At 52.2% G+C, this 14833-nt stretch overlaps 2 protein-coding genes across 2 annotated transcripts; both read right to left on the minus strand.

The window, feature by feature from the left end:
* Positions 1-1765: 1765 nt before the first annotated feature.
* LIM2 (lens intrinsic membrane protein 2) lies at positions 1766-7121 on the minus strand. The gene is made up of 4 exons (XM_034987140.1): positions 6947-7121; positions 3206-3355; positions 2039-2173; positions 1766-1827 (listed from the first exon to the last, which is right to left on the minus strand). The coding sequence occupies exons 1-4, from the start codon at positions 7119-7121 to the stop codon at positions 1766-1768; spliced, it is 522 nt and encodes a 173-aa protein (XP_034843031.1).
* Positions 7122-7701: 580 nt separating this feature from the next.
* On the minus strand, positions 7702-12545 carry CUNH19orf84 (chromosome unknown C19orf84 homolog). The gene is made up of 3 exons (XM_034987134.1): positions 12469-12545; positions 9767-9877; positions 7702-8867 (listed from the first exon to the last, which is right to left on the minus strand). The coding sequence occupies exons 2-3, from the start codon at positions 9799-9801 to the stop codon at positions 8348-8350; spliced, it is 555 nt and encodes a 184-aa protein (XP_034843025.1). The 5' UTR covers positions 9802-9877; positions 12469-12545; the 3' UTR covers positions 7702-8347.
* Positions 12546-14833: the final 2288 nt, after the last annotated feature.

Here is a 14833-nt window from a genome sequence, read left to right on the forward strand (position 1 = left end):
AAACTCCTATAAATATGATTCCTGGAGGAAGCCTCGGTAAATATGTCTACTTAAATAGACCTCAATAAATTACGATTAGAGAAGGCCTCAATTGCCATTGTTAGTAGAGTAAGCCTCTATAAATATGGTATTATTGTTATTTGTGGAGTCCCCAGTAAATATTTCTAGGGAGTAAGCCTCTATTAATATGACAGTTTTAGCGTAGGTTGTAATTAATATTCTTATTATTAGAATGGGCCTTGCTAAATAGTCTTATTATTTTATGATAGATATCAGTAAATCTCATGGCAATTGGGCACAGCTTATTGAATGAAGTAATGAATGAGTGAATGAGAAGGTCAAGGTCATGAATGGTGTGTGAAGAGTCAGGAGGGGGTGCAGATCAGAGATCTGGTGCTTCCAGTTGGAGGGGCCCATCCAGGGAGGGGAGGGGCGGTTAGGAATGCTAACTGGAGACGATGTGAGTGGACGGCGAGGTGGTCTTTTCCACAGATCTTTTCATTTATTGTATTATCCCACTGATCTTATGATTCATAAGAAATACATATTTGGTCTTTGGTCTTTGTGCTGTTCCTGGCACAAAGCTGCTAAAAGCCTTGGAATTTCACAGGTGATGAGGGCCTTGAAGGTGTATTTGCTACGTTAATGAAGCAACTGGGGGCCCAGGGTAAGCACTTGAGAGTAAGGGCAGGTTGCCAGGGGAACCAACCAGGTGTGGAACTTTCAGTCCCAGTCCCCAACCTGGGGAGGGAGGGGCTGAAGACTGAGTAATCACCAGTGGCCGATGATGCACTCAAGGATGCCTGTGTGTAATGAAGCCACCATGAAAACCCACAAAGACTGGGTTCAGAGAGCTTCCAGGTTGGTGAATGCATGCATAATGGGGAGAGTGGCCCCCTGGAGAGGGCACAGAAGCCCCTTGCCCTCTTCCCACACCTTGCCCTCTGCGTCCCTTCCATCTGGCTGTTCCTGAGTTATATCCTTTTATAGTAAACTGGTGATCTAGTAAGTAGAATCTTTCTCTGAGTTCTGTGAGCTGCTCTAGCAAATTAATCAAACCCAAAGAGTGAGTCATGGAAACCTCCAATCTACTGCTGGTCGACCAGAAGCCCAGGCGAGAAGCCGCACTTGTGATGGCATCTGAGGTGGGGGTGGGGGGCAGTCTTTAGGACCGAGTCCTCCACTTGTGGGATCTAACACTACCTCTGCATAGATAGTGTCAGAACTGAGTTGCTCGGTGATGTGGGATTAGGAAAACACACACACACACACACACACACACACCAAGAATTGGACCTACACATCTGTTTCCTAGAGGTCATAGTTAACCCCTGGGTGGGGACTGTGTGATTCATGTCTGTCCCCATCCCTACGGAGACCGAGCAGGTTGGCCTGCAGTAATCCAACCACCCCCACCCCATCCACCACTCACACCTGTTTCTCATCACCCCAACCCCTCAAGGACCACACCTTAGTAGTTTCATATCAGTTTTATTAGGCTCTCAAAAAGTCGCTCTAACTGGAGATCCCATTTCTCTAACACCCCCTCTTCGTGGGCTGGGCCTTGGGTCATCTCAACTGCCTCCCACCAGGCCCCCTTCTCCCTCCTTCCCCCTTGGGACGCAGGAGTCAGAGGCCCCCACCCAGAGTCCAGGACTGAGCCCCCTCCTGCCCAAAGGAACCAGGACTTCAGGCCTCTAGACCCTCCCCCTCCTTTTCAGTGGCCCCATTTTAACTTCCAGATGAAGTTGGGGGTACATTGGGCTCAGCGGGGAGCAGACGGGCGCCGACATTCATGCATCCGGTAGGCACACATGTAGAAAATCCCTGCGTGAGAAGAGATCCCACTTGGCCCCCAAGTCCTCCTAACCTGGGCTCCCAACCCAAGACCCCAAAACAGCACTCCCTCTCTCCCTGGGTGTCTGTCTTCTGGCTCAATGCTGGGGGGAGGCCCTGTGGGATACCCCATCATCTCGCCCTCTGGAGTGCTGCCCACTCTGCCACGGACCCTGAACTTCCCACCCCCAAGCCCTCGTACCTGCGAAGAAGGTCATGAGCAAGGCCACCCAGCCCAGGATGTAAGACCAGGAAAAACGCCAGTCCCCAAAGCGGCGACCGAGGAAGCTCAGAGTGACTCCAGTGTAAATGGCCAAGGCCAACAGGACAAAAAAGGCTGGGGAGAGAAGATGGGGGGAGGTGGGTGGGAAAAGGGGTGGGGGTGGGATTTTCCAGATCAGGGTGGGAGTGAGATTGAGGAAGGCAGAGGGCCGGGTAGGAGTGGGAAGGGAAAAGGGTGAGGGTGCCTCGGGAGTAGGGTTGGGGTGGGGATGGGACGGGGCTGTGCTGTGTAATAAAGAATTTGAACGGGCTGGTTTGGGGCTCTGGTTCCTGGGAGGGAGACGCTAAATCCTTGGAATTTCCTGATCAATACGGGTGTCTTTGTTATTGTTGAGCCTCTTGGATTTATGTTGATGAGCTGAGATGACAGTGGGTAGGACCTGGTCACCAGAAGGACCAGCCACGGGAACAGAACAGCCGGTAGGGGCTTTAAGCCACTTGGTATCCTGGGAAGGAAGCTAGAGATTAAGTTCAGTCACAGGGTCAACGACTCAGTCAATGAAACTCCAGCAGGAACTCCGGATACCGAAGTGTGCGGGAGCTTCCTGGCTGGTGAACAGCTCAGTGGGACACCATGGGGGGAGGATGCAGAAGCTCTGCCTTTAAGACCCTCTCCAGCTTCACCCTATGCATCTCTTAAAGCTGGTGCTGAGGTGTGCCCTTTATAATAAATCTGTAGTTGTAAGTGGAATGCTCTCTTGAGTTCTGTGACTTCTAGCAAATTTTTGAAACTGGCTGGGTCCTGGGGACCCCTGAACCACCTGTAGCCAGGGGTCAAAAGGGCAGATGACCTGAGGACCCCTCCTGCAACTGAAGTAGGGGCAGCCTTGTTAGGAATCACGCCCTTAAACCTGGGCGGTGGTTAGTGCTGGCCCCGAGCCACGGGACGGCGGCTGATGTGAGAAGACGCTGGCATTAGGCATTAGAACCAGTCTTGGAGTTGAGGTTGGGGTTGGGTGCGACTAGGATGGCCACAGAGCTGAGAATGAGGAGGAACCCCTCCCCCCATGAGAGTGGTACTGGGGATGGAAATGGGCAGGGACGCTAGGGGTCGGGGTGGGGAGACGGGGAAGGTGGGTCCACTCACTGGAGGCGAAAAACATGATGCCCGCGGAGAAGGGCCGGGAGAGGCGGGTGAAGGTGGGCTGCTGAGCGAAGGCCAGGATGCCCATGATGATGCCCGATGTCGCGCACAGGGAGGACAGGATCATGAAGGCCCGGGTGGCATTCCAATAAGCTGTGGTAGCACCGAACGGTCACTCCCATGCCAACCCCTGCCCTCAGTGGCGAAAGCTGCTACCCCTGAGGGCCGGGATGCCTTGCCTCTCTCCACGTCCCTGACCCACCTCCTCCTTCACCTCTGCAAACAAATGCTCTCTTCCCCTGGCAAGCTCCTATTCATCTTCCACAGCCCAGCTCCCAAATCCCCTCTGGGAAGTACCCTTTCACCCCTCAGTTATCATCCTCATCCCCTGCTCTGGGCTGTGGCTCTTTGGATTGTTTCCCCTTCCAGCCTGATTGCTCCCTGAGGCCAGGATTCTACCTGGAGAACATCCTCAGCACAAGTTTGGTCTGCAAACAGGCCTGGAGAAATGTTTGGTGGATGGATGAATGAATGAATGAATGAATGAATGAATGAATGAATGAATGATGAATGAGTGTTGATTCCCCGCTATCCTCCTGCTAATCACTTCCTACCCTCTCTCCCACCACTCCCTTTCATTTCCTTGATAACCACTTGCCCATACCTGAAAATGACCTATTTATTTATTTTTAACTTATTTATGTCTGTCTTTCCCTGCTGGTTGCTCAGTTATGTGAAGACAAAGGTCTTGCTTTCTCATTCACTGCTGCATCTCTAGCACCAGGCGCCTGGCGCATAACGGGTGCTCAGGGCACATGCTGAGTGAATGAACGTGGAGCACTGAGAATCATTCGTCTCTTGTGCTTGGCTCTGGGCTGGCCCTTTAGGACATGCCCTGGGAATAATAGTTATGATCTCATCTTGCTGTATGTACTATTTTTAATCCCCATTTTTCAGGTGTGAAGAAACTAAGGCTGAGAGAAGTAGAGTGATTTATCCAGGGTCCCATAATTGGCACTATGACTGGCGTTGACAACCAAGCACCAAAGCCCTTGTTCTTAACTGCTTGGCTATTCTGTCTCTCAGAGGACCCATGACACCTGTGTACCTGGGACAGAGCCTGGATCCCGCCACTGAAAAATAAAAAGTCTGGATCTTTGCAAAATGCACTCTTTTGTCTTGTGTGAACCTCAGTAAGAAGAATTGCTGGCTGTTTCTCCATGGCTGTTGTTACGGGTTGAACGGTGTCTCTCCCCCAACCCCCAAATTCATATGTGGAAGTTAAGATGAGGTCCTACTGGAGCAGAGCGGATTAGGAAATCCAAAACGACTTAGTATTCTCACAAAATGGGGAAATTTGGAGAAAGACAGACATTTAGGAGGGTGGGGGGTACCATGTGAAGATGGAGACAGAGATCAGGATGATGCATTGACATGCCAAGGAGTGCCAAAGATTGCCAGACAACCACCACCAGAAGCTGGGAGAGACGCAGGCAACAGATTATCCCTCATAGCCTCAGAAGGAACCAACTCTGCGGACACCTTGGTTATTAGACTTCCAGCCTCCAGAGCTGTGAGACGGTACATTTCTGTTGTTGGAGTCACTCAGTCTGTGGTCCTTTGTCATGGCAGCCCCAGGAAACTACGGATGCCTCTGGGTATTTAAAAGTCTGCAGGGGGGCGCCTGGGTGGCTCCATCGTTAGGCGTCTGCCTTCGGCTCAGGTCCTGACCCCAGAGTCCTGGGATCGAGCCCCACATCTGGCTCCCTGCTCAGCGGGAAGACTGCTCTTCCCTCTCCCACTCCCCCTGCTTGTGTTCCCTCTCTTGCTGTGTCTCTCTCTGTCAAATAAATAAAATCTTAAAAAAATAAATAAAAGTCTGGAGGACTTATGGGGCATGTTTTCGCCTATGTCCTTCCCCTGGTTGTGGTGAGGTGGGAGTGGAAAATGCAAACGCCTCTGAGGTTTGCCTGTAGCTGCAAAAAAGAGCAGCTTATCTGTCCCCCAGCAGGCTGAGGTGGGGGCTGTGGTGTCCCATCCCCAGTTACCCATCACTGCCTCTCAGTTCCATCTTCAGAGAAAACTCTCCCTGTTCAAATCACGGTGTGCTACCTGTCTCCTGAGGGACGCTGACTGGGAGACCACCTTTGAAGGATGCAAAACTGGATTTTTCAAAGACAGCTACAAGTCCCGATTTTTATACCTAAAATCTCCAAATTTTAAAATTCTGGCAGAGACGTAAGAAACTTTAAAAACGCTATACACACGCGTCTGCGGCTGGGTTTGGCCCCTGCAAGTTCATGTCTCCTGCTCGGAGTCTGGTGAACAAGTTACAATTGATGTGCACGGTGAGCCAGCTGCTTGAACACATACCCAGCAGTCAATCAGGGTGAGGTATGTCCCTGAGGATTTCGGTTTTGAGGTCAAATGAACTTGCAGACCTCCATCATGCCTCCTTCTCCCCCCATCCCCAACAGAGAGAAGACAGAGGGGATGTCCTTGGGGCCTTCCCAGGCTGAAGCGGGAGAAATGGTAGAAGCATGACGAATGAGACCTCCGGAAATGAAAGGCATGCATGAAGTCAGGAGGCTGACTGGGCTCGGGAGCTGGCGGCTGGGGCATGTCTTTCCACTGCTTCCTGCCTCGGTTTACCCCTCCTGCACAGGGGCATTCTGCTGCCTCTCCCCAGGCAGGTTCAGTGAGATGGAGTGGCTGAAATCTGGCCGGTCGCGGGGCTCAGGAGGGTTGGCTCCTCCTCCCAAAACCCCCTGGAGAGAATGTTTGGAGTTTTGAGGGCAAGTCTCATGCTTTATTCCTAGACACAGTGGCACCACTCTCAGTGTTGCTGGGAGACCAAGGGCATTAGTCCACGTCAAGCACTTAGAATAGCATGTAGGACTCAATAACAGTCAATAAATGCCAGTCGTTATTATTATTACTCCCACTACTCCCACTACACTATTTAGTACATATAAAATATGTAATATTGTATATTATTAATTTATTAATATATAATACACATTGTATATTATTAATTTATTACTGTATATGCATATTGTATATTATTGATTTATTAATATATAGTGCACATTATATATTATGATATAATATACAATATATGTGAGTATCTTTCCACATATATGTATATATGTATGTATGTACATATGTATATGTATATACATATGGAGCGAGATACATAGAGATATATAGTATATTAGATAATATATGTCATCTTATATATAATACATACTATAATAATGTAGCTTGCAAGAACCTTATGCTGGAAGAGCTATTTTTCTCCATTTTTACAACATATATTATAATATGCACATATATACATATACACATATAGACATGTACATATAGACATATATATTACAAAGCCTGGCGCACAGCAGGTTTTAAAAACTCCCATCCAGTATTTAGCAAATTTAGGGTCCGTATCGCTTCTGTATCCCACAGTACCCAGCCGAGTCCTTGATACGTCATCGATATTGAGGAAAGGCTATTCGGACAACCCCAGCCCCACCCCCAACCGCTCTACCTGACTCCGTGCCAGGAGTAATTGTACTAGAAAAAAAGCCTGAAATCCCAGTTCTGCCTCTTCTGTGCTGAGCAATCTTTGGCTGGTCCCTTTCCCTCTCTGAGCCACAGAGTTCTCCGCAAGCCGAACAGGTGGTGAGGTTGTGCCCCGCGGGGGGCTCTCACCCCAGGCCCGGCGCAGACCCCGCCCCGGAGCCTTACCGATGCTCTCTGTTTGCAGGTAGCACTTGTTGCCCAGACAGTATCGCCACAGGCCCTGGTGGGCGAAGGACCCCGACAGTCGGTACTGCATCCAGTGGTCTGTCGCTGTGGCCACCACCAGGAGGATGGTCCCCACCCAGGCACAGAAGAGGCCGCCACCCATGAAGCTGTACATGGTGATCTGTGGAGACGGGGAGAAATGGGGTCAGGATCTGGACTCCCAGTTGAGGAAGGAGGAGCTGGGGACCTAGACTTCAGATCCCAGGTGAGGAGGGGGCTAGGGGCTGGGACCCCACCAGGCCCCCCAGGAGAGGAAGGACCCTTAGGTCTTGGTGGAGGAGGGGGCCTATAGGTCCAATGCCTGGTCCCTACCTGAGTGGCAGAGCCCGTCACAAGCCCTCTGTCTGCCTCGGCCCTTCTGTGCGGACTGAGCTGAGCCAGGTTGCTGGCCTCTCTGCTCCCTGGGTCCCCCAAATCCCTTAAGCCTCCCCACACAATGGCCCGTGGCCCAGCAGCTTCCAGCAGGCAAAAATGCCATGGTGGCAGAGGCCCCAAATGGAATTCGCTGAAACAGGGATCCAAGTGCTCCCTCCCTGCAACCCCTGGCCCCACTGGCCTCTCTCTGTGACCCTCCCAACGACCCTACCACCCTTTCACAGGCCTTGCTCACAGCACCCGCTGGGTTAGCCTGAGCTGCGTAAGCACACACACAGAGACACAAGACATGGGGCAGTCATCCATTTATTGTTCAACCAAGGCTCCCCACCCCCAAGGGCAGGAAACGGGGTCGGGGGGGCGGCAGGTGTCTGGGTATGTTGGGCCAATGGGGTTCTTTGCAGGTGGGTCACAGGGCACGTCATGGTTGGGGCTGGGACCAGAAGGAGGATGGGATGGGGTTGGCTGGGGTTGAAGATGGGCTGGGTTTGGGGTCAAGTTTAGGAGGCAGTTAAGGATGAGGATTGGGTTGGCCTGAGGTAGGTAGAGGAGGAGGGTGCAGAGCTGGGACTAAGGGTGGAGATGGGGATGGAAATGGGAATGAGTGGGGTTGGGGATATGATACTGAGAGTGGGGACAGGACTGGGGCTACAGAGGCAGGGGGGATGGGGTTGGGGCTGTCACTGTAGTTGGAGGTGGTGCTGGGAATGGGGAGAGGCATGGCTTTGGGCACAGATATGAGGCTCAGGGCTTTTGCTGGCGTGGGATCCTAAATCAGCTCCAGTTTTCATGGGGTGACTCGCAGGACCCACTCCTGAGGCTGTGGTTTTGGGAGAAGAAACACGGGAGCAGGATGTTTCTTGGGGTATCTCTGCCATAGCTGAGGTCACCCTGGGCTCCAGGAAAAGCCTCCTGGTGACCCTGGGGGCCCCTCTCAGGAGTCTGGGGAGCTGGACCTTCAGGGTCCTAGTACTCTGTCTCCCAGTCTTCTGCTGCAGCAGGCGGCGTCTCCTGGGGTGGCTCCTGACCTGGGGCTTCCTTCTTCCCATCCTGGTCAGGCAGCGTTGGTGGTGATGCTGGCATCACCGGCGGAGTCTTGGGGCCAGCCCCAGACCCCCCCAGCCAGCCCCTCTCAGCCCTTCCGGGTCGCCATCGCTGCTGGCCCTGGCCCCAGCCTGGCCTGCGCTGGACGCCCCAGCCCCCGCGTCCCCTGGATGGCCTTGTGGCCGTGCCTGGCTGGGTGCAGCATGTCTGGGGGGTGCAGGGGCAGGAGGGCAAGGACTGTTGAAGGGTGTAGGCCCCCAGCAGGGCACTGTGCAGGAGGTAGGAGAGGGCGTCCAGACGGATGGGGACAGTGACAGAGGCCAAGCTCTCAGGGAGCCCCAGGTGGGCTGGATCTGGGGTGCCCAGGGGGAGAGGTGGCAAGGCTGGGAAAGGTGCAGGGGTCCACGGCTCGGTCCCTGGTGATGGCAGGGACAGGTTGTTCCTGGAATGACAAGAGGACAGGTCAGTGGGTCTCACCATCTCTTTCTGTCCTTCCTACTGTGGTCCAGCCCTTTTCCTGGGAGTCCATTCAGCTCTGCATCCACCTCTGACTTCCTTACCCACTTCTCTCAATCTCTCTCTCTCTCTGTTTCTCAATCTTTCTCTCATTCATTCTTCCCATCTCTCTTTACAGAGAGACAGACACCTCAGCCAGAACTTCAGCATCAGACAGAATGAAATTCCAGCTCCAGGCTGCCTCGCTCAAGGTGTGTTTCCAGGCCAATCACTTCCTTGTGCTGAACCTTAATTTTTCAAACCAAAAGATGGCTCTTGGTGGTACCAAAGGTGCATAGGAAAGGCCTGGGTCTGACAATTATTATTATTATTTCTCCAGCTCTATGGCTGTTCCTGATACCTTTGATTCTCCTGGCTCCTTCTTGAAATTTCTCCCTGTTCCACGAATATCTGTTTCTAGCTGTGTCCCTATTCCTAAGTATCTCGCTCAACTCTGTCAATAAGATTGCTGAGATTCTGTTTCTACCTGATGATACTTGAGACTTTTTTTTTCCTTTTCCTTTTTTTTTTTTTAAAGATTTATTTATTTATTTATTTGAGACAGAGAAAATGAGAGAGAGAGAGAGAGCACATGAGAGGGGGGAGGGTCAGAGGGAGAAGCAGGTTCCCAGCTGAGCAGGGAGCCTGATCCGGGACTCGATCCCGGGACTCCAGGATCATGACCTGAGCCGAAGGCAGTCCCTTAACCAACTGAGCCACCCAGGCGCCCTTTTTTTCCTTTTTCTGACACTCTCCTTGAGTCAGTCCACTCTGTCTCTGTTTTTCTCTGTCCCCTTCCCTCTCTGGTCTCTGTCCTCCCCGGGGGGAGGGTCTTGCGTCTCTTACCCCTCGGGCCCAGTCCCTTTCTCTTGCTGTTCCATCTTTACAGGGGTGTCTCAAGTCGCTTCTGGCACCTTCCACCCGGTTTCTCCAGGGCGCAGGGCGGCGCGGAGGGGTCTGAAAGAAAGTAGACGGGACTTTGTCCAGGGTGGGGCGTGGCCCTTGGGGCGTGCGGAGCCGCGGCGAAGTACGCTGGGGTCGTGGGATTTAATTCCTCAACCCCACGTATCTCAGGCTGCAGCGCCCATCTCCCCGAGACCCGGGAGTCTGGTCGCAGAGTTTCTTCCAAGCTCAGACCCAGCAATCTGGGCCCCCAGCCCCCTCCTCCCTCCGACCCAGGAGTCAGGACCCCAGCCCCCTCCCCTATCTCCATCTGTATTTCTGGCCATTTCCTCAGTGGGCCTGATGATGTTCTTTAGGACTAAAGGGATATTTAGATAGGGCAATCAGGACATCTGGATGCTCCTCAGGGCAGAGGGGAAAGTAGATGGGCTGGAGTCGAGGCAGATGCTTAACCCACTGAGCCACCCAGGCACCCCTCTGTTGGAATACCTTTGTATTTACAGAAAAGTTACAAAGATATTACAGAGTTCTCATACAGTCCTCACCCAGCTTCCCCTAATGTTATCTTCTTACATTGCTCTGGAACCTTTGTTGCAACTAAGAAACTAACATGACTATTAGCCAAACTCCAGACTTTATTTGGAATTTACCAGTTTTCACACTAAAGTCCTTTATTTTCTGTTCCAGAACCTGATGCAAGATGCCATTTATCACCACATCTCCTTTGTCTCCTCTGTTCAGCAGCAGCTTCTCAGTCTTTCCTGGCTTTTCCCAACCTTAACAATTTTGAGGAATACTACTCAGTTATTTTATAAAATAGAGGTCCATTTTAATTAATAATTCTAATTTATTTTTTTGAGAATTCTAATGTACTTAATCCTCACTTCACATATTATCAAACTGTGCCTCAGAGTCTAAGTAAGTTGCTCAAGGTCACAGAGCTACGAAGTGGCACAAGTGAAATTTGAACCTCAAATCTGTGCTCTTTACGGAGACACAAGTAGGAGCCAGATTATGTAGGAACTGGTAGGCTGCACTGAAGACTTTGGGGTTTTGGGGGGGTTTTTTGTTGTTTGTTTTTTTTTTGTGTGTGTGTGTGTGTGTTTTTGTGGTTGTTTTGTTTTGTTTTAGTTTTAGAGCATTGAGATGACTTGGAGCATTTGTAAGCTGAGGTGTGACATAATTTGATTTATGTTTTAAGAAAAGCACTGTGTCAGCAGTTTGGAGAACAGGCTCTGGTGGAAAGCAAGAGTGGTCACAGCAAGTCCAGGGAGGATGCTGCTATCACTCCAGGCCAGGGGTGGTGGTGACTCCCAAGGTGGGTGGGGGTAGTGGGGATGGGAAGATGTGAAAGGATTTAGGATGTATTTTGGAAGAAGAACCATCAGAATTTGCTGTAGGGCTTCTGGGGGTGATTAATGAGGAATCAAGGATAATGCAGAGTCTGGGATTCCTGGGTGGCTCAGTTGGTTAAGCATCTGCCTTTGGCTCAGGTCATGATCCCAGAGTCCTGGGATTGAGTCCCACGTGGGGCTCCTTGTTCAGCGGGGAGCCTGCTTCTCCTATGCCTGCAGCTCCCCCTGCTTGTGCTCTCTCTCTGACAAATAAATAAATAAAATCTTAAAAAAAAGGATAACGTGAAGTTTTCAGCCAGAGCAGTATTTTTTAATATGAATTTTTTTTTTTTTAACGTAAGTTCACAACATCCCACTTTAAGGATGGAAACGCCCAGATAGGACCTTTTACTTTTTGAGTTCTCTGGAATCTAGGCCGTGTGCTGGATGTTGCTGGTGACTCAAGAGATGTCACCGGCCCTCAAAGGAGTCTGTCTTGACGGGTGGGGGCCAGACACAGAGATGGGCAGTAACATTCCAGGGTGATCAGAGCTTGCAAACAGGAACAGGACAACAGCTCCAAGCGGGGAAAATGCTGCCAAGGGCAAAGGGGTGAGTTTGGGAGCCAGGAAACCATTGTTGCCTGCAGGCGGGGCGGTTCTTTGGGGAGTTTTTTTTTTTTTTTTTTTTTAGGAGAGGTAGCCTTTGGGCTAGGTTTAGAATGAGTGGGTATTTGATGTAGAAGAAATGGTGTGAGCAAAGGCCAGGTGGCTGGAATCGAAAGACTTTTTTTTTTTTTTTTTAAGATTTTATGTATTTGTCAGACAGACACAGAGAGAGAGCACAAGCAGGCAGAAAGGCAGGCAGAGGGAGAGCGAGAAGCAGACTCTGAGCAGAGAGCCGCTGAGCAGAGAGCCCGTTGCAGGACTCCGTCCCAGGACCCCGGGATCATGATCTGAGCTGCAGGCAGATGCTTAACCAACGGGCCACCCAGCATCCCTGGAATCGAAAGATTTTTATCACAAAGCAGAGGCCTTCCTTTCCTGGCGAGTGTGATTAAGATTCGGGTCTCATCCATCCGTTTCGTCGTATCCCAAAGAGGCAGGACTATTTTGTCGGAAACGAGGGTTCGAATCCCGGCTCCGCTACTTAGAAGCGTGGGACCTAAAGCAAGCTGTTTAAGCTTTTCGAATTCCCGCTTTTTCGCGATTTGGCGCTTCCTGCTCGATTCCTGCATAACGGAATTGCTTCCCGTTTTGTTCTGTTACCGTTTTCTCCTATTTCTGCGATCAAGGTCGGACGTCAACTTACCAAGCACCTGGCTCTTTAAGGCCCTCCTCCCACACTAGAGAGCGGAGGCGGGCTCTTGGGTCTCTAAGGGAATGTCCTTCATCCGTCTTCCAAAATTGACAGGCAAGTTCTGAATGTAACCAATCAACCCCCGAGTCGGGGGCAGCGAAACTTCCGATTCGCTGGGGAACTCTGGCGGCCGTACGTTTGAGCTCCGCCCACTCCGTATTACGTAAGCAGCGCGAGACAGTCATCCTTGGCTCTGATTGGCGAGTGAGTTCGCGTTGCTTTCGAGTCCCCTGCTGGCGTCAGAGCCGCGAACCAGCACCCTCGCTCTTTGATTGGCTACATTTCTGAGCGCGCACTCGCTCTCGCTCTCTGATTGGTTGTCGTCTCTCCGGACGGTCTCCGGACTTTCTTGCTACTGCATTTAACCTGGTCCGATGCCATTCTTCGGTTGTGTGGCGTCTGCGGTGTCCGGGGAGACACTTCCCAGGCCTGGAGATGCCGAGCGAAACTTGGAGGGGGGAATCCCGCGCAGGGCTCTCCTTCGCCCACCAGGGAGCCCCACGGCCTCATCCCCAGCTTAGGATCCCCCTTCTTTTCACTGTCCCCCACGGGCCTCGGACAAAGTCCCAAGACTGGACCTTCAGGGCCTCCAGCCCACTGGGCTCACGGATTCCCTTAAGTCCCCGCTTCCACCCCCCTCCAGGGGACCCTGGGATGCCTTTGGGGGCCCTGCTCTCCCTTGAGCCTTACCCACTCTTTCAACCCCTCCAACTTGGGGGCCCTCCCAAGTGCAGGGTAGGCGGCAGGGCCTCCCGTTCTTGGGGGCTCCTCTCACTGCGGCCCCTACCCTTACATCCTCCCTCTCCCTTGAGTCCCCCGCTCCCACCTCCCTTCCTTGCCTCCCTTGGAGAATCTCCCCACTTCTGGGGGCTCTGACCTCACTACTTTCTTCCCAGCCCCTTAGACTTTGACCCAAGAGTTACACCTTCTTCCAGCAGAATCCTGCCGGCTGAGGAATGGTTCCCAGCCCACAAGGTCAGGATGCCCACACCTGTTGCTTATGCCTCCCCTCCCCCAACTTCTAGGCCCTTCAGGAAGGGGATGGGACCTCCCCACCCTCAGGAGTCCAGCCTCCTCTCCTTCTAACCCCTTCCCCCTTTCTTCCCAGCCCACCCTCCCCTTGGGAAGTCCTTGAGCCCTGCAAGTTTTAGGGGGACGGCCATACTGAAGGCTCCACTCCTTCAGGAGACCCCAGGCATCCTTCATATCCAGGGGGAGAGGGTCTCCAGGGACATCTCTGCCTTCAGACCCGTATTTCTTCCCCTTCTTGTCCCTATTCCTTAAGGCCCCCCTCACTGCCATTCTCCCCTCCCCCAACCCCATCTTTTCAGATGTTTTATTGACACTTCTGAAATTCAGGTGGTCACCTGTAGGACACCCTCACACTTTCATATACCCCCCACCTGAGGGTCTTCTCTGCCAGCTCCTCGGCTGGGTTCCCTCCCTTAGACATCCCACTGTCTCTCTAGGACCTCCCTCCTCACTGCTATCTCCTTTACACTCAGGAAGCCCCAGGGTATCTTTCATGGTAAAGAGAGTCCTCCCTGCCCTGGGAACCTCCCTCTTTCTTAGGGGCTCCCCTCTCACAGCCCCCTCCCTGCCCTGTCAAGAGGACTGTAAAATTCAGGGTCTCTCCCTTCTTTGGAATTGCCCCTTCCCCTGTGACATACATTTGGGACAATCCTTTCCATTGTCATCTTTTTTCAGGGTTACCTGCATTCAGGTTGTCACCTGTGGAGCTTCCCCACATTTAGAGAACTCCCACACAGCACTCTCCAACTCAGTGACAGTCCCCTCAGCCCTCAGAGCAGAAGCTTCTCGGTTCAGAGAGTGATCGTCAGGGCCTCCCTCAGCCACAGCGGTTTCCCCTCACCTGGGCTTCCTCTTACACACTCCCAGAAGACCCAGCATCTTCCCCCCATTCTTCCGACTGTCTGCCACAGTCACTGTCCTAAGATCCCCCTTTCCTCGGTTTCCCCTTCATCTTGCTCACTCTCAGGCACGCCTGGGTCTTCTTCAGTATCCAGGCCATCAATCTCAGGACCTCCTGTGCCTTTCCCCCTTCCCCTCACCTGGGCCTGCCTGTTCTTGCCCTCACACCTCCCCAGAATTAACCTTGGGGCGCTCCCAAGGATCTTCTCCCCACACCGATCACACACAGAATTCCCTCTCTCCTCCACTTGGCCTTAGGATTCTTGACCTTCGCACTCCTTCCCAGCCTCGTCCAGACTCTTAATTCACACCTCGGATTCCCAGTACCTTTGTCTCATACGTGGGGAGGGCTTTCCTGCCCTGCTTTCAGGAGGAAGTAGAGGAT

Source organism: Mirounga leonina, unplaced genomic scaffold (genome assembly GCF_011800145.1).
Source record: "Mirounga leonina isolate KUSES-001 unplaced genomic scaffold, KU_Mleo_1.0 Mir_376, whole genome shotgun sequence".
In the NCBI taxonomy this organism is placed as follows: Eukaryota; Metazoa; Chordata; class Mammalia; order Carnivora; family Phocidae; genus Mirounga; species Mirounga leonina.